Consider the following 19,745-nt stretch of genomic DNA (forward strand, 5'->3'; position numbering starts at 1 on the left):
AAGGAGATGTTACAATATCTTTATTACTCAAGGGGGCAATGGGTCTGAAAGGCTGAGAACCATAGCTTAACACCTGTATTTTGGAGCATTCTGTTTTCTTTGTTTCTGTTTGTTACTTGCTGTTTGCACTCCTTTATGTAATAGAGACAATTAAGTAAAATGGTCACCCTTTCTTTAAACACTACTGTTTTTTTATACATTGCTTTATTGGAGTATAACTGATGTAAAATCAAGTTCACACATTTGAAGTGTACAATTTGATGAGTTCTGACAGATTTACACACCTGTCAGACCATCAGGGAAACCAAGATAATGGACACGCCCATCACCCCCAAGAGCTCTCCTCTCTGTAATTTCTCCTCCCATCTCACTACCTCCCCCTACCTCAGGCAACCACTGATCTGATTTCTGTCACTACAGACTTGCTTTCATTTTCTGGAATTGTATATAAATGGAATCACCTAGTATGTATGCACTGTTGCCTGGCTTCGTTCACTCAGCGTAATTATTTAAAGATTTTCATGTGGCTGAGTGTACCAATAGTTCATTCTGTTGTTTTGCTCACAAGTGTTCCCTTGCATGGCTACACCGCGATTTGCACATCTATTCACTTGTTAATGGTTGTCTGGGTTGCTTCCAGCTTTGGCCATCACACATAAAGCTGCTACGAACATCCCTGCACAAGTTTATGAACATATGTCTTCAGTTCTCTTGGGTGTACACCTAGGAGTAGAATGGTGGGGTGGTATCATAACTATTTAACTTTTTAAAAAAACTGCCCAAGTCTTTTCCAGAGCCACCAAACCATTTTATAGTCATTCCAGCAGGAACCACAGTCCAAAATGGCCTTAACCTATGGGAGGCCGTAAGTCGAGAAATTTCCACTCCATTTTGTTAAACTCAAAATCATCTAATGAAAACCAGTGAGGCACTGGATTTTAAAACCCAAAGGTCAGGGGAGCAGGGGAAGCAGCTCAGACCTGACTCCTGAGAGGAGTCACTCAGGGGTGAGGAGAAGAACTGGGGGCAGGGGGGGAGGTTGAGACCCGAGGCCAAGAAGCCAAGGCAGCCCTCCTGCCCAGGCCGCGGTCACCTGCTCCCCGGCAGCCCTGGGGCACCCAGCAGCCCAGAGCACAGGACTCTCCCCTCCCCACCCATGTGGGTCACAGGGCCAGATGTGGCTCACGCCTCTGGGAACAGAGCCACTGACCCATCTGCCCCTACTCTCGCCCCACAAACCACCTTCCCCAGCACAGCCTAACTGGCTGATATAAGACAGAACTCCGGGCATGCCACTGCCCTGTGTAAAACCCACCGGTCTTCTCACCGCATTTGGGGTCAACCCCTAAGCCAGTACCATAGCCTATGAGATCCCTGCAAACACTTCTCCTACTTTATCTCCTCCTGTTCTCCCCACCTCTCACTCCACTCAAGCCATACGGGGCCCCTGGTTGCTCCATAAGCATGCCACACTCACCGCTACCTCAGGACCTTTGCACGAGCTGTTTCCGTGAAACGGAAAGCCCTGTCCCCACATTTGTACGTGGCTCACTCCCTCCTTTGACACGAACCTCTGCTCAGAGAGGCCATCCCTGACCACCAAACCTGCATCAGCTCCCGCAGTCACTCTCACCCTCATTACCCCATTTAATCTCGTCATCACACTAAGGCTCTTCAAAGTTTCTCAACAGTCTGTGTTTGACTCCCAACTCCCTGTGTCCCACACGGAATGTAAGTGGCACCAAACAAGGAGCCTGTCTATCTTGTTCCACTCTCTGAACCCCCAGGGCCTAAACTGCACTCAGCATATCAGCAGTTATCAACTGCATCTGCTGAACAAATCAACGAAGGGCCAGGCCCGTGATGGAGCTTTATGCCGTACGGCCAGTCCTCTTCCCACGAAGCCTCATTTGCCAGCCCCTCCTACAACATGTGCAGCAACCGGCTCACTGGGTGAGCCCCAGGGGACAGCACGGTGGGCATCCCCTGCTACCCAACATGGGAAGGAGGCGGAGCCAAGCAGTCAGCGAGGCTCGGGTAACTCAAGCTGAGGACGCAGCCCTCTCATCAGGAAGGAGGCTGCAGGCCAGGTCGAAGGGAACCAGAGATCCCACTTCTCCCTGAGAACCTCCAACTGGGTCACAGACATGGGACAAGGCCAGAGCTGTGTGGTGTGCACAGAGCACCAGCTATCTCCTCACAACGCCCAACCACAGAGGCTCAAGCTCAATCCACCTCCCAAGGGACAACTTCTCCTCTGTCCGTGGCCACCCCGAACGGGCCACGGCACAGAGTCACAAGTCCTCCACTGATGTCCTGGTGGCCAGCACGATGCCCCACATTCCCATCCACAGCCTCGGCCTGAGTGAAGACCTGGAACTTGGGCGCTCCTGCAACGGGTGAGGAATCAGACCTAGAGCCTGGGCCTCTCTCCTGGGAGGCCAGCTGCTCTGCGGGGCCACACACCAGGCTGGGCTCTCGTCAGCCAGCTCTCCAAGGTGGACAACAGGCCCAACCCCGTAATGACAACATAAGTAATGACACCGTCCCCTGCCACCAAATCCCTCGTGATTTCTCTTCTGGCTCCCGTGGACGCAGGACGCGTCTTATGTCAATGTCATGTCCTGGTTTAATCGGCAGCCGTTTCTCTTTCTCACTGGTGCGTAAAATAATGATGCATCGCACAACTGATGACGTCCTAGATTTGATGAAGTAAGGTATGTGCTGGGGAGGCCCTGGCCTGATTCCCCAAATAACCCGATGATAGAGCTCGGGGTTGGCATGCAGCTCTCGTCGGCGAGAGTCTGAAATCCTGGACACCGAGAGTGAACCCTGATGTTAACCACAGACTCGGGGTGACAATGCTGCGTCAATGTGGGCTCATGGGTTGTCACCAATGTGCCCCTCTGATGGGGGATGCTGACAGCGGGGCAGGGGTGCACCTGCCTCTGACCTTCTGCTCAGAACTGCTGTGAACCTAAAACTGCTCCAAAAATTAAAGGCTGTTGGAAAAAAAAAAATCCAGTACAGCCCAAATCACCATCGAATGGGGCTTCTTAGGCTGAACACCTCAAGAAGTAGTTGACGTGGCGTGTTGAACCAAAACGTTTAAAACAGCGAGAACATTCAGGATGCCAGATGCTCGGAGAGAAGCAGGGAAAATGAGACTGACTCGGGGAGGGCAGGGTCACACAGCCAGGTACACGCTCGCCAAGGGTCACGGAAAACAAAATCGTTCTCCCACTTGACATCTTTCTCTCTTCTTTCCTCCCCAAATTGCCTTAGCTACACATCACACTCTACCCCATTCTGCAGATGAGCAAACCGTGGCTCGGAGGAGGGAAGCAGCCCGCCCAGGGCCAAGAAGCTAGTAAGAGGTGGAGGGATGGAGCTACGGGGTTGCCCCAGTGAGTGCCCAGCTTCCCCGGGGCAGGATGCTTGGCACTTACTTTCTGGACTTTGCATATTCCTTCTTCCAGTTCTTTACCAAAACGGGCACAACTTGTTCTGACGTGTCCTCCTTATTCAGGGACCAGAGGTCAGTGCTCTCCAGGGGCTGGCGGTAGCCCTGGACCATCATCCTGTGGCCGAAACACAAGGTGGGAGGCGATGAGAGTCAGAAGGAGGAGGACGACGACCCTCCCTGCCACCACAGCCATGCGACCGAAGGCGGCCGCAACTCAGGAATATCTCAATAAGGAATAATGGACATGCGGGCACATTAAATCATTATTGCTAATTTTACTGTTAGGTCACCCAGGAAAAACAGTCTCATTTTTAGAGATACATACAGAATATTTAGGAGGAATAGCAGGATGGCTCTAATTTACTTAAAAAAAATATTTTTAAGGAGAATATGACAAAGCATTAACCATCGTTAAATCAGGTGATGAGTTTATTGCGGTTTATTAGACTAGTCTTTCTGGTTTGAATACTTTCATGATAAAAAGCAAACCTAATATTTTAACCTGTTATTTGAAACATTTCAAACTCAGAGAAAAATCACAGGAATCTTACAAAGAATTCCTGTCTACCCTTCACCTAGTTCACGACTGTTAACATTTTAAGTGTGCTGTATCTGCCTCTGTCTCTAGATACATGCATATGCAAACACATATAGGCAGAGCTCAGATATATTGTGGGTTCGGTTTCAGACCACCGTGACAAAGTGAATATTGCAATAAAGCGAGTCACAGGAATGTTTTGGTTTCCCATATTAAAGTTACGTTTACACTATCCTATAATCTATTAAATGCGCAATAGCATTATGTCTAAAAAAAAAAAAAACAACATACAGAACTTAACTTAAAAATACTTTATTGCTAAAACATGCTAAGCATCATCTGCACCTTCAGCGAATCCTAGTAATAACATCAAAGATCATGGATCACAGATCACCATAATAAATATAATAATAATGAAAAAGTCTGAAGGATTGTGAGAATTACCAAAATGTGACACAGAGACACAAAGTGAGCGAATGCTGCCTCAAAAATGGTGCCAACAGACTCGCTTGACGCAGGGTTGCCACCAACCTTCACTTTGTAAAAGACACAGTGTCTGCGAAGCGTAATAAAATGAAGTGTTTCTTTTTTCTGAACCATTTCATAGTAGGTTGCAGACTCTACACATCTTTACCCCTAAATATTAGTGTGCATCCCCCTAAGAGAAAGGACATGCTCTGATATAACCAGAGTACAAGGACCAAAATCAGAAATATGAGCCTGGTTGGCATGACCTACAGTCCATATTGAAATTACACCAACTGTCCTAGCGCTGTTCTTTAACAGCAACTGAAAAATAGTTCAGTAAGACAAATATTAAACTAAAAAAAAAAAAAAACCACAATGTTTGTAAAAAGTTTATAAAGACAAGGAAAAATGCTTGGGGGTTGGGGGAGGGATTTTAATAATCCCCAGTAGGATGCTGACAACGTAAAGAAAAAAGTGTGCAAATAAAAGGAGGGCGAGAAGGGGGTGTGTTGAGCTGTGGACGGCGGCTGCCTCTGGTGCTCTGGTGCTGTTGGTCCACGCTCTTACCCGCTTTTCCTGCGGTGCACGGGCATTATTTTTCTCATGGGGGGAAACAATGCCAACGACAATAATTACACCTAATGCAAAAAAAACAGCCAAATCCGAACCTGAGCCAAGAGCGTGCAGCTTCTTGCCCAGGCCAAGCCGTCCACAGAGGTGCAAGCTGTTTAGGTTTATGCATTTATCACATGAACGTGGGGTCAGGGTGAGTGTCTCTGAGACCCCGGCCCAGGGAAGGCACACTCGGGACACAGCCCCATCGGAAAGGGCAAGGGAAGAAGAGCAGGGGCCCTAGTGGCACACTCTTGGCCCAGCGGCCGCCCGAGCTCTGGGGACCAGGACTTACCCTGTGATCCACCAGAAGGTGATCCTGGAAAGGAAGGAGGCGCTGGATTCTGGGCAAGGATTCTAGTGGAGAGAAAGCACAGGGTGGGGAGCAAAGGGGAAATGAACGGTTAAACTTCTCATCTACGCCAGCTCTAGGCAGGGAGCAGCCAGCTGACTGCTCTTCCTCCCAGTGGACCAGCGGCCACTCTCATGCCACTGATTTTCACCCTGAAAGGGCTTCCCTCCTGAGCACCAGTGGCCTGGAAAGAAACACCTGGCAGCTCCTCCAGTTTTACCTGGCAACTGTTTCCTGAGTGTCTGCTATGTGTAAAAATGGTACAATGAGTCCCATACCTGCCTTATCTTACATCCCCACAGCAACCCAACAAACACGGCCCTACTGTTGTCCCTGCTTTAGTTCATTCATTTGTTCATTCAACAAATATTTACTGAGCATCTACAATGTGCCAGGCACTCAACAAGTTACTCATATCCTCACAGAATCTTAGGTGTGGTATTACTAGTATTCCTATTTCTTTCATTCATTCATTCATTCATTCACTCATTCAACAAATATTTTCTGAGCACCTACTATGTGCCTACCACCTGTACACAAATCTGAACAGACATAACCCTAAACCAGGGCAATAACACCACCTGCTAACACTCTCTGCTAGCTAGCTCTGTTTTAAATGTTTTACACAAATTATCTCATTTAATCTTTATAACCACACTACGAAGTAGGTAAAAGCATCATCCTCATTTCATAGTTAAAGAAACTGAGGGGCAGAGAAATGAAAAGACTTGCCCGGGGTGCCAACAGCTAGAAGCAGTGGAGACAGAATGTGAGTCCCAAACAGTCAGGGTCCGGAGAGAGACATTAATCAAACGATCACATGAACAAATACAAAACCACAAGTGTGATAAGGCTCATACCCCGAAGGCAAGTCAGTATTACCAGTGAGATCACTGGTATCTCACTGGGCTGATCTAGTTGACAGAGGTCAGGGAAGGCGCCCCTGAGGAAGATGGTCAAGCTGGGGTCTGAAGAGTGAGGAGAGGATAACTAAGTGAAGGGGAAAGGCAAGGCAGTCCCAGCAGAGCGACTAGTGTGTGCAAAGGCCCTGTGGTAGAGGGGAGCATAGCCAGCTCCAGGAATCAAGAGGGGGCCTGAGTAGTCTACACTGGAGGCTGTGCTCAGTCTACGTTGGAGGCCACATAAGGGACTTTGGTCTCCATCCCAAGAGCAACAGGAAATCATCAACAGATTCTAAGCAAACTTTCAAAGAACCTCTTTTCCAGAGCCACAAAGATGAGCTCCAGTTCAATGCCACACAGGCAAGGAATGGGTAATCAGCACAGAGCCTTTGAGACTGCACACAAGGGCCAATATGTTCAGGTCTAAATCCTGAAACACAAGTGTTAGTGTAGGTGGGGTCACCAGGGAGTGATAGGATCATTAGCCGAGGATGTTGCTCTGCGTTCCAGCATTTTGCAGAGATAAGGTGCTGGGGAGCCCCATGAGGGAACACACACACTCTACCCAAGTGGCTGTCAACCCTGGCCAGGGGCACTCGAAAAAAAAATACCGTATCTGCCCCACCCCCCAGAGATTCTGATTTAGCTGGTTTTGGGGTGGGTCCAGGCACTTGAGTTTTTGTTTTGTTTTTGTTTTTGTTTTCAACTCCCAGAGTCTCCTTGACCAAGTGGCTGAGCAGGAAATGTACAAGATAAGCCCAGAACATCTTGTCACACCTGACGGGAGGAGGGTTGGTAAAAGGCCTCAGAAGCAACCAGAAGTGGTTCCCACAAGCCCAGAAAGGGACCATTTGAGCTGCAATACAGGTAGTAAGTCAAAAGGACTGAGACACATCACAAACGTTTAAATACACAAGTTCATCTTGATACTGGAAAAGAAGAAAAACCTCTTGGTGTCGCTGATGAAAAGATTCTAGTGAACCAAGTCGTTGTTTTGAAAACAGAAAAAAAGAAAGAAACAAGCATTTGTCTATGACACCACAGGGTGACTAAAGAGATGAGGAAGCGTCTTTGTATAAAATGGTCCCGCTAACAAATGAAGGAATGATATCACGTAAGAGGCTGCACCACTTTGCAACCATGGTGGATTTCTGGAATACTTGATGATATTAAAGAATTAGTATGTTTTTAGGCCATATAATGGTATTATTGTTGCACTGCTTAAAATCCTTATCTCTGAGATATTATTGTGGAAAGTTGGAGAAGGGTATACAGGAACTCTACCATTTTTGTAACTTTGTGAGTCAAGTTATTTCAAAATAAAATGTTATTAAAATTTTTTAATTCCTTATCTTTCCGAGATACATATTGAAATGTTTACATGCGATGCAGGGTAAACAGTCCATGGTGGTCATTATACCATGCTGTCCACAGTTGTATACATTTGAAAGTTTACATCATGAAAATCTTCCCCAGTGAGTCAAACAAGAAGCCTGGGCTGAGAACCACCAGGTTTCACTCTGGGGGCCGTGAGGCATGGGGAGGTTCCAGTCCTACCAGCCCGGGAATCACCTGGGGAGCTTTGTAAACACAGCTGCCGAGAGTCCCAGCCCAGACCAACTAGATCACTCTCTCTGGGGCTTGGGCCCTGGCGTCGGTATGTCTTTAATCAGATGCAGCTGGCCCACAGACCCACATTCTAAACCAACCTAAAGCCAGATGGTCCTGGGTTCAAATCCCAGCTATGCCATTGTCTAGCTGAATGACCTTGGGCAAGTCCTTTCACCCCAAAGTCTCAGTCTTCTCATCTGGGAACTGGGAGCGGTCAGTCCCACTGCTCAGCCTACCTCATGGGACTGCAAGGAGGGACAAGTGGAATGAGGTCCATGGGACCTCATTTTTCCAACCTAAGGCCGCAGCATTATTCCTGGAGCAGGTGGTGGTATTTGCTTTGTAGGCTGGTTTTTCTTCCGGAAGTGGATGGGTTGTCAGGGAATCGCAAATACACTTCAACTACAGCCCAGTTCCCACCCACTGTAAAAAGCTAAGGTGCTGGCAGAGAAGGGGATGGGGCGGGACACAGCTGGCAGTGACTCATTTATTTCTTAAGCAAAAAATGAGGGAGGATCTGCTTATATGCCAGGAGGTGGCTAAATACATCCAAGACTGAGCTACGCAGGAGAGACAGTGAGGTCCCGGCCCAGTACTGCCTCTCGCCTTGGAAGAGAGGGACCGTAAGCAAACCAAGATGCAAATAAATATACAACTATACACGGTGAGAGCTGTAACAACAACAACAATACAGGGTCCCGGCGGGGGTGGGAGCCAGGCGTGGGGGGCGTCCATGGGTGAAGCAACATGAAGCAAGGTGGTTAGAGGGAGGTTTGAATCCCAGCCCTGCCACTTACTAACTGAGGCGCCTGGGCCAAGTTACTCGGTGATGATGAGATTAAATGAGATAAAACCTGTGAAGTACTTACGACAGCTCCTGGCGCAGAGTAAAAGCTCAAGCAATGACATTAGCAGTCTTAACGTGAATACTAATGGTAAACACAGTAACAAGTCCGCCATTTCCTGCAGACCGTGACACACCAAGAACTGTACCAGACGCTTCACATCAGGGCTGGCAAAGTCAGGCCCACAGTCCGGCCACTTGCAAAATAGTTTTATGTGGACACGGCGATGCCCATTCATTTCCGTACTGTCCACGTCTGTTTCTGAGCTACAGTGGCAGAGCTGAGTACTTGTGACAGAGACCAGGTGGTCTACGAAGACTAAAATATTTACTATCTGCCTCCTTACAGAAAAAGTTGGCTGACCCCTGCTTACATCAGACCCCACGACACCAAAGATGGCGATTCTTAAGGGGAGGAACTAGAACTCAAACGTGGGCCTTCTGCCTCCAAATCCAGCCTTCTTTCAGTCTTGGCATCAACGCAGAGTCAGCCCTGCACAAAGACGCCCAGCCGAGGGGGCGAGTGGGGGCCGAAGTGCAGCTGGTCCTGGGCCTGAGGGCGGCAGGACTGCATCGGCTGAAAGGACGCAGGGCCTTTCTCAAACTCATCCACCCGGAGCGGGCCAGATGCCTCTTTCTAACCTGCACAAGGCCCAGTGCAAACTGTCAGGGTGTCAGGCTTATACACACAGGGGCCTCACAAATCCTGGCATTGCTTCAAAATCAGGCAAGCCCAGCTGTGGGTCAAGAACAAAGCAACCTAGACTTATCATGATCATTTTGTAAATGTATAGAAATGGCGAATCACTATGGTGTGTACCTGAAACTAACAGCATTGTAGGCCAATTATACTTAAAAAAAAAAAAAAGGGACATGTAAACACAGAATTCAAACAAGTCTACAGTGAACAATATTTACAATTGTTATAATGATGCAAACACTAATTACTGATGTAATTTAAAGTATGATAAAATTGGGGGGAGAGGATGAGGAAGGAGAGGTGGAGTTATTCAATCTTCATCTCAACATTTATAAAGTTAAAAACTGCTCTTTTGGGCATTCCCTGGAGGTCCAGTGGTTAGGACTCCACACTTTCACTGCTGAGGGCCGGGGTTCAATCCCTGGTCGGGGAACTAAGATCTCACAAGCCATGCAGCGCAACCAAAAAAAAAACACTGCTTTTTTCTTTTCCTTTTATTCTACCTGTATGAGAAAATAGATGTTATCAACTAAACCTATTGTGGTAATCATTTCACAATACATGTAAATGAAACCATCAATGTTGTATACCTTAAACTTAATCAATGATGTATGTTGATTATTTCTCAATAAAACTGAAGGAGAAGAACGAAGCAACCTGTCGGCTGTGTAACTGAAGGTGAATTCATTCCCTTTATACCCAACTGTACACAAATGAAGTCCTACCCCTAAGACCATAAGAAATGATGGCCCAGCAGGGAGAGACTAATCCTCACTCTGGCTGGTAAAAATCCCAGCCCCTGCGAGAAAATGCACCCTCCAGATGCAGTAAGGCTGGATCAGCAACATGAACACTTCAGTTTCTAATGTGCACAATCCAGGAGCCTCCTTAAGTTCGTCTCCCCAGCTCTCCTCCCTCCTCTGGATCCAGATACAGATGTTCAGATTATCAGAAGTCACATCGGGCAGACAGCGGGTCCTGTCACCAGCACAGATAAGAAATTACATCAGTTTGGGAGCCGGTTTCTGGAAGTCCCTATCTGACATGAGAGGCCTCATGTGATAACAGACGATTAGAGTTCTGAAGTCGTCAAGAACTGATAATTAAAGAAAGAAGGAAAGGGACTTCCCTGGTGGCACAGTGGTTAAGAATCCAGACACGGGTTCAAGCCCTGGTCCAGGAAGTTCCCACACGCTGTGGAGCAACTAAGCCCACACGTCACAACTGCTGAGCCTGTGCTCTAGAGCCCTCAAGCCACAACTACTGAGCCCACATGCCGCAACTACTGAAGCCCACATGCCGCAACTACTGAAGCCCACGCGCCTTAGAGCCTGTGCTCCACGACAGGAGAAGCCACCGCAATGAGAAGCCCTCACACCACTATGAAGAGTAGCCTCCGCTCGCCACAACTAGAGAAAGCCCATGCACAGCAACGAAGACCCAACGCAGCCAAAAATAAATTAATAAAATAAAATAAGAAAGAAGGGGAAAAAAAAAAAAAGGAGGTCGCTGGACAAGGATCCAGGCGGCGTTCCGTTCAACCAAAACCAAGCAGAACTTCTCGAGGTGGAAAAGACAGGGCTGCTGGCTGGGGGTTTCCTGGCCTCTGAGACTGGAGTAACTCCTGTCCCAGGAGGAAGGAGGATTATTAACTGATCCCCCATTTGGTTAGAAACAAGAATAATTCAGACAGGCCCTGGCTGAAAGCAGAGGAAGAGGAGCAGGGAGCTTCATGCAGAGAGCTGCATTCTTTGGCATCTCTACCTGGTGCAGGTAATTTGGCCTGAAACTATGAGGTTTAAACTAATTTGGTACACAGCCCACAGGCACTGGTCCTCTGAGAACTGGTCACCTGTGACCTCGCACGAGGCACTCTAAGGACCTTTGTCTGGGCCCTCAGCATTCTGGCCTTTCTGTCAGAAACTCTCTGGGTCCCCACCCACCTTTTCTGGTTCTGATTCTACTTTTAGTTCAGTTTTCTGCCAGTTACTCCAGCAGTAAGGGACGCGTGAGCAGCAGTGTAGCTCAGACCAGGGGTTCTGAAACCCGGCCCCATCACCAGCATCCACGGTGCCTGGGGGTTTGTTAAAAATAGAAAGGCTTAGGCCCCACCCAAACCGACTGACTCAGAAGCTCTGGGGGTGGGACCCGGCAATGATCTGTGCTTTAACAAGCCCTCCAGGTGATGCTGATGCAGGCTCAGATGTTCACCCGGTGGAAGGACTCCCAATCCAGCCTTGTGAAGTCAGGAGACACTACACCACCCTGAACCTCGGTGTCTTCATCTGTAAAATGGGGGGAGACTCACAGTTCCGCCTCAAAGTTGGGTTGCTGTGAGGATTAAATACGTTAATTTTATTTATTAACACAAGGCTGCTATTATTATTATTGGTTGGAACCACCTAAATGTCCGACAGTGAGAAATCCGTTGGTACAGCATGTTACACTGGTGTTCTTTGTTGGCTCTGCCGCTTCTCAGCTGTGTAAAGCTCCTCCGGGCGCAGGACCACAATTTCTTCCACTGCAGCACACACGATGTGTGCTTTTCCCATGAACTTGTCCGATTTCTCTTCCTGATTTTTGATGCTCTGCTACACACAGGGTCACTGTTCAGGCCAGCCTTCCTCTCAACCTGCCTGGACTCTCGCAATGGCTTTCCTAAGTGTCACCAGCCTCATGCATCCTCCTTTCAGCAAGAGGGATACTCCAAAACACTTCCAACCTGAGTGTGTCACCCCCCCCCCCAGCTGAAAAACCTTCCATCAGATCAAAATTCTAAGTCCATATGGTGACACCCAATTCTACCCTTGATCTTTCATGCTCAGGTCCCTGGCCCCTGTGACCCAACCAAGCAGAAGTCCACGCAGTTCCCAAACACCCACAAGTTCCATCATACCGCTGGACCTCTGGACATGCTGCTTCCACCACCACGAGCACCTTTCCCATCCACCCTCCAGCCTTCAACCTTACTGGCCTGACGGAGGCATCCCCTCCTCCGGATGCCGGCTCTGGCACCCCAGGCTGAGTTCAGGACTGCTCCTCGGGCACCCGCAGCCCCCAGCACTTCCCTGTCTTAGAACCCCACTGTCCATCCTGCAGCAGCAGCTTATTTGCCTGCCGCCTCCTCCTCCATCTCTCCTAAGGGGTGGTCAATGTCTGTTCATTTCTAGGTACTCCGAGCCCAGAGGAGCCTCCGGCACAACACCGAATCACTAAATGGCCGAAAGCATAACGGAGAAAGGAATTAAAAATGGAGTTTTCGATGCTCTCATTAACAGTCTAGGCCCAGCAGTTGCCTCTGGGCTGCAAGGGGTAGAGACTGACCATGAAGGGGCAGGAGGGGACTTTCTGGGGTCCTGGGAATGTTCTGTATCTCAATAGGGGTTTGAGTTACTCATTTGTCAGCACTCATCAAATGGTAACTTAAGATTCAGGAATGTCACTATGTAAATTTACTTTAAAAAAAAAAAAAAAACGAACCATAAAGAGATATTGAGCTCTGGCTAATGATTTGCACAGTGAACTGTGTGAATGAAGGATACTAATGTATTTCAAGGTGACTTTTAAATACCAAAAATCTTAGCCGGCTGGCTGGCTAGACAGATTTGTGATAAAGCAAATTTAGCAAAATGTTAACTTGTAGAATACAGTTGGTGGGTAGATGGGGAGTACTCGCTGTGTCTTTCAACTTTTCTGTAGATTTGAAATGTTCATAGCAAAATATGAACAGGATTAAAAATACCTCTTACACCAAATGAGCTGAGCAGTTTTTAAGAATTTGCTAAACCGGTGCTTTTCAACCATGAACCACCCCAGGGATCTGGTGAAAATGAGACCCTGACTCAACAGGACTTGGCAGGCCTGAAACTCTGCATTTCTAATGAGCAGCTGAGGGATGCTGATGCCGCCAGTCTGAGGACCCCACTTTGAGAAGTGAGGGCCTACTATCCGCCACATTTGCCCCTGATGCCCCCAACTGCCAATGGCAACCCCCTCCCTGCACCCTAAGCAGCAGCCTCAGGGCCAGCAAGATAAAAGGACTAGAGGCCGGGGACAGGTGACAGCCTCAGAAAGCCTGCGAGGCCCACTCAGCCCGGCCCCACTTGATGCACCGAGGGGAGCAGCCCTGCCAGGAAGCAGGGCCAGGACACAGCTCTGAGTCACACATCAGGCCCGGGGCCAGCTGGGGAGGACGGCAGCTTGGTGACTCAGCAGGGGGGAGAAGGTCAGCACTGCCGGCCCCCATGCTGGCCCCGCCTGACCCTGGGCTTGGCTGACTGCTCACTCTGAGGACAGGTGACATGTGACTGCTGCTCTGAGGGCGGGACAGCGACAGGGACCGGACTCACCCCGTCTTCCAGGCTCCACTGTGATGTGAGCCCTGAGGGTGACGGGGGGACAGCAGAAGTGACACCTAGCAGTGTCCTCCTCCCCAGATCACAGGCCTCCGTTCCGGGGCAGGGAGTGGGGTGCAGCCAGCATCAAATCGAGCCTCAACCCATTTTCAAGAACAGGACACAGAGGTCTTGAAAGGAGAAGCGACTTGCCCAAAGTCAGATCCAAAAGTCACATAACCTGATTCCCAGCCTTCATCTCAACTGTAGTCACACAGTCTGCTGACCTGCTTAACGAGACCATAGCTTCCTGGGGGCATGCAGTAGATGGTATTTTCCAAAGTTGGCCAGGCATCACTTGCCATCTCACACGCTCTTCTTACAGTGAGACCTGGCCGCTCCCCCATCTAGAGGTGGGGGCCTGTGTGCGCCCACCCCTTGCACCCAGAAGACCTTCGTGGTTGCCTCAATCAGAAGAGGGTGGCAGGAGTGACTCTATGTGACTCCGGGACTGGGTCCTAAAAGGTGACACAGCTTCCACCTCGTGCGCGCTCACTCTTAGAGACCAGCCGCCACGCTGTGAGGAAGCCCAAGCAGCTCGGGGAGACCAGGTGGGGCTGTCAACCCTGGCTGAGGCTCCAGCCAGAGGCCAACGCGCTAACCACCCGACACGTGAGCAAGGACCCTGAGTGAAAACCACGCAGCTGAGACCAGCCAATGCCCGGGCCTGTGACACATAACAAAGTACTGTTGCTGTTTTATGCCACTAAATTCAGGGTGGTTTGTTATGGAGTAACAGATAAGCGTAGCAGGGCATGGACCACACTTTTTCACATACTGCTGTGTCCCCAGAACCAAGCGCAGTATAAAAACAGTGCTTAATAAATATCTATTGGAAGAATAAACGGGACACAGGTGAAATTAAAGCCCAGGGTCTGCCTGACTCCAAAATGAGGCTCTCCTTCCATTACCATGTTGCCTCCACCATCAGATTCAGGCTGTAAGTCAAGACAACCTCTATGAGCCTCAATTCCCACAAGAGAAAAAGAACAGCTGGGAGAAGAGTCGGGGTACCTGGGCAGAGAAGGCCCCACACCCCAGAACTGCAGAAAGCACAATGGGAGGAGGAAGGCAGCTCTGTGAGACACCCCGATGCACACACACCCAGGAAAGAAGAGACAGGAATTCTATCCAGATCCCAGAGGGGACCAGAAATCAGAAATTCCCCATAAAGCATCAGGGACCGTCCACTGGGAGAGGCTGCTTCCCAGGCCCCACAGGGAGCCTGAAGAGTCAGGAGATCCCCACGTGGGCCTCTCTGCCTTCCCCGGGCTCAGTTTACCCCCAGAGCACCCCAGGGTCTGCAGTCACTCAGGGGGGTATGACTTGTTCAGTGCGATCCCCGTCTCCACAGAACAGCCTGACATCTAATGTTTCTGATGGGGACACTCCACTGTCACACACCCACACCCGTGCATACAAACACTGACGAATAGCAGACATGAGGGCCGGAGACATCTTAGCTCCTCTGTGCCAGGCAGGGGCTGGATCCCCTGGGTGTTCATGCATGGCTGCTGCCCTTGTGAACTTTATACACATGCAAAACACACTTACGTGAACACACAAAAACACACACATGCACACACTCATACACATCTACATGCAAAACATGTAAACATAAATATATGTGCATGCACGTACACACACCACACGCACACACACCTGTGTGCACAAACACACATAAATACACACATTCACAGACACACATACACACTTTTCTAATTTCTCCAACCCAGCTCCCCCCAGCGCAGGGAGATGAGAAAATGAGGCCTCTCCGAACACACTCTAGGGCACGGGTTTCTGAAGCTCACACTGGGAGCATCCGTCACCTCCTCCAGGCTGATGCCCCACAGGTCCTTTCATCACCCACAAAAGCAGCCTCAGCCTTTTGCTGAGGTTCAGGCCAAACCCAGCAGAACCACAGCTGAAAACTGCTCCCACTGCAATTTCGTCCGTTAGCAGCTGACTAACCATGAACAAAGCAACAAATGAATGCTCCAAAGGCTTCCCATCCCTCTCAGAATAAAATCCAAACAGCCCACCCGGCCCATAGGTGACTGTCCCAGCTCTCAGAGGCCATCCCTCAACCCCCTCCTGCCTCTCGCTTCTCCAGCCGCACTGGCCTTTCCTGCTGTTCCGGCGACATTCACGGCAGCTCTGCCCCAGGGCCTTTGCACTTGCCACCCCTCTGCCTGGAACCTCTTCCCCTGGGTATCTGCTTGCCTGGCTCCCTCGCTCCTTCAGGTCTCTGCTCCAATGAGGTTTCCTGGGGGGGTGGGGGGGGAGCTTCCCTGATGGCTTTTATCAAAACCACACACGACCCCAAACCATCATCTCCACCTCCTTTCCCCACTTTCTTCTTCCCAGCCTTTACCACCACCTGACTGATAGGATATATACTTGGCTCCTGGGTTACTGTTTGTGCCCCTGCCCGTGAAAACACAAACCTCAAGTGGCAATAACTCTGCTTTATTCACTGCTACAGCCCTGTGTCCAGATTGGGGCCTGGCACTCGGCACTAGACAGAAGGAGGGAAGAAAGAAAGGGGAGGAGTGAGGAAGGCAAAGAGGATGGACGGAAGCAGAGAGGGAAAAAGAAGACAGGCAAGGGTGATAAATAACCGTGTTCACTTTCCTGCTACCAGCAGAAGGGCGGCCATCCCCACCCCGCCCACTCAGATCCTTCTACACAAGCAGGGTTTCCCTCAAGCGGACGGAAGAGACCCAGGATCTCAAACTCAAACCCCCCAGGGGCCCAAACTCAAACCCCCCAGGGGCCAGGCACGTACGTAGGTGACGGAAGCAAGACTGTCTAATGAAGCAGGGAGTGGTGAGGACTGCGGTAGGAAACCAGGGCAATGCTCCTCAAATCTGGCCAACCGCTGCCATGTGGGGTAACAGTCCTACTGCTGCCAGAACTTCACATTTTTCTAGAAAATCTGGACAGTTAGAACTTATATGAAATTTCCTGATTTTTAAAAGTTCACTCGCACTGTCTAAAACCACTACGCCAACCAAATGAGACAACGGGCTGGAAAACACAGCAGTTAACAACTATGAATCAGATTCCCTCCTTAAATCCCCCGAGCCACGTCTATGGCTCAGTTTTTCCATCGGTAGAGTGGAGAGGATAATGTCACGTATCGCCAGGTGTTCAGGGAAGACAGAAGGAGCTCCTAGATGGACAATACTGGCTCAAATCAACGTTAGCTGGCACTGTGTATTCTCTCTTGCACACACACATGCACACACACGTGTCTCTGTGATCACACTTACGGGATCGTGGATGGTTTCGGAGAACAGGGGTGAGCGGTCTGAGAAGCAGGACAACACAAGCTGGATCAGCACGAGGGAAAAGTAAATGTAGAAAGTGACATCGCGAAAGACGTCGACTTGGGCATCCTGAACAAGAGGGAGGGAAGGAGGAAGAAAAGATCACTTTCTGGAAGCAACCTGCGGAGGCCGGGGGAGCAGACAGCAGAAGGCCCACTCTCTCAGCCTGCAGGCCTGACGGCAAGCTTTCCCACCCTGACCCTACCCCCTGCAAGATAACAGAAGACAAGCAGTTACGTCACAGTGTGGTCCACACTGCCTGGTCCAGGCAGCCGACACGGGGGAGGAGCCCCAGGCTTGGGAGAACAGACCTACCTTCAAGGCCTGACTCTGCTCATTCTGGCCGTGGGACTTTGTCTACTTACTTAACCTCTCTGTGCCTCAGTTTCCCCATCTACAAACAGACCAGTGGTTCTCAAGTGTGGGTGACTTTGCCTCCCAGGGAACATCTGGTAGTGTCTAGAGACACTTCTGTCCAGGAGTGGGAGGCTACTGGCACTGCCCCAAACATCCGACAACCACAGGACAGCCCCACAAAACAAAGTTGTCTCGGGCCCCAAGTGTCAACTAGTGCTGAAGCTGAGAGACCCTGTCAGGGTAATTGTGAGAAGCCAGTAAGATTATTCACGGAAATGACTCAGTCCCCGGCCTGGCACTTTGAAAACACCAACTCAATAAATGTCAGCTGCCATCACTATTAAAGACTGCCTGAAATGTACACTGCGGGTGCTCAATAAACATTCAGTTACTCTTCCTTCCTTTGCCTGATGCCAGTTCCTGATTAGCCCGAAGGTGACAGGGAACAACGTGACAGTCTGAAAGAGCACGCTCTTCAGAATCCTTAGGAGCAGCGGATGGCAGCCAACGAGAGCCACTTCCCAGCCAGAGCAGCACCAAGGCAACGTGGGGACGAGTCTAGGGTCCCCAGGGAGCCACCACTCTGCAAACACTGCTCCCTGCTCCGCTCTGTTCCAGACAATAGACACCGAGAGCCAACTAGCCTGGCTGTTACCGCTGACAGAGGCTCAAAGGGTGGTGTGCATCTGCCTGCAGCTCCTGCCCCTGAGAGCTACACAGACACATGGGGCCCTGAGGAAAGAAGGTTCTAGAACAAAGGTTGCACAGGCGAGAGAAATCCTCAGGAAAGAAGCTAGACCCATGCAGTAGCCATCCCCTGGTTCCCATGGAAACGCACGGTTTCCACAAAAGCCAGAAGGAACAAGCATCTTCCAGGAGATGCTGACGGAAGACGCAAAATGAGGCCACCACTTACCTCTTTTAAGGCAGTCATGATTTTGGATCTCAGGATGGCCAGGGCACACAGTAGGGCTATAAGCCAGAAAGTGAGCATGATCCCTGAGGACTGGACTCCCCTCCTTCTCTCGATCTGAATTAAAAAGGTAGCAAGCAGCTGGAAGAGAAAAGCATACAACGGGAGTCGTCAGGAGAAGGCCAGGCTCCCAAGGCTCCCACAGTCCAGAGCCTGGTGGATGCAAGGCCTGGAGGAGGGCTGCTGTCGGGCCAGTGGGAAGCACTGGGAACAGCCTGGGAAGGACCTGGCTCCAGTCCCAGCTCTGCTCTCGCCTTGCTGGGTGACCCTGGGCAAGTCACCGAACCTCTCTGAGCCTCTGCTGCCTTGTCTGCAAAATGGGGATGGTAACAGTATCCAACTCGAGAGCTGTGGGAATCTAACAGACCAGGTACAGACCCAGGACAGGATGGAAAATTCGGGGGAAAGCTCAGTTTACGACAGAGATCGGCACACTTTTTCTTAAAGGACCGGAGAGTAAATATTTTAGGCTTTGTGGGCCATGGAGTTTCTTTCACAACTACTCAAGTCTGCACTGCAGTGTGAAAGCAGCCTTACACGATACATGAAAGAGTGGACACGGCTGTGTGCCAATAAAACTTTATTTACAAAAACAGGTGGCAGGCTGACCCTCGATTAGATCAGGAAATCCAGCCCAGACGCTGACTGGCTCTTGTGCCTTGGGCAGCAGTGGTAACTGCTCCCCTTTATTGAGCTTCTCTTATCTCCGCCACATAGGAGGCATTCACACGCACCGACTCGGTGCAGCCTGTTTTCAACTGTTTTCAACCCCAGTTTGCAGATCAGGAAACTTACTTAACCTGCTACTGTCACACGCCTGTCTTCAGGAAACTTCATGAGAACAACCATGGTGGGCGGATTGGGATTTTATTTCATTCCTGATACCCGGAGCTATGACTTCCGTTTTACATGTGACTTAGAGATCAGGAAGAGAAAATAAACAATGAAACTGTGTTTCCTTGAAAGAAGGAAATGCCACGGCCATTCCCCAGACAGGCGGCCCTCTGGAGGCAGACCCCAACGCCAGTCACAGTCACGAACCTGACTCCCGTGGAGCTACGGGCACCCAGGGCACCTCCCCTCAGCCCCCAGCTGCTTGAGCCAGAGACACGTCTGTCTGTCCTCATCTGTCCTCCTCGGTCCCCCATCTCCCTCACCCCCTGCATCTATCCATCAGCGACTCACACTGGCTCTGC

General features: G+C 50.0%; 1 protein-coding gene across 3 annotated transcripts in view; it reads right to left on the minus strand.

Moving 5' to 3' along the window:
- Nucleotides 1-19,745, minus strand: part of ABCC1 (ATP binding cassette subfamily C member 1) — a 134,176-nt gene that overhangs the window by 69,357 nt on the left and 45,074 nt on the right. For all 3 annotated transcript variants that reach the window (XR_009005303.1, XM_057528350.1, XM_057528351.1), the window contains exons 4-7: nucleotides 18,493-18,630; nucleotides 17,163-17,288; nucleotides 5,380-5,441; nucleotides 3,450-3,581 (exon numbers count right to left, since the gene is read on the minus strand). Coding sequence is in view for 2 of the 3 variants with exons in the window: in XM_057528350.1 (XP_057384333.1) it covers nucleotides 3,450-3,581; nucleotides 5,380-5,441; nucleotides 17,163-17,288; nucleotides 18,493-18,630 (458 nt within the window). In the remaining variant the exon portion in view is untranslated. The remainder of the gene's footprint in view (nucleotides 1-3,449; nucleotides 3,582-5,379; nucleotides 5,442-17,162; nucleotides 17,289-18,492; nucleotides 18,631-19,745) is intronic.

Source organism: Balaenoptera acutorostrata, chromosome 15 (genome assembly GCF_949987535.1).
Source record: "Balaenoptera acutorostrata chromosome 15, mBalAcu1.1, whole genome shotgun sequence".
Taxonomy (NCBI): domain Eukaryota; kingdom Metazoa; phylum Chordata; class Mammalia; order Artiodactyla; family Balaenopteridae; genus Balaenoptera; species Balaenoptera acutorostrata.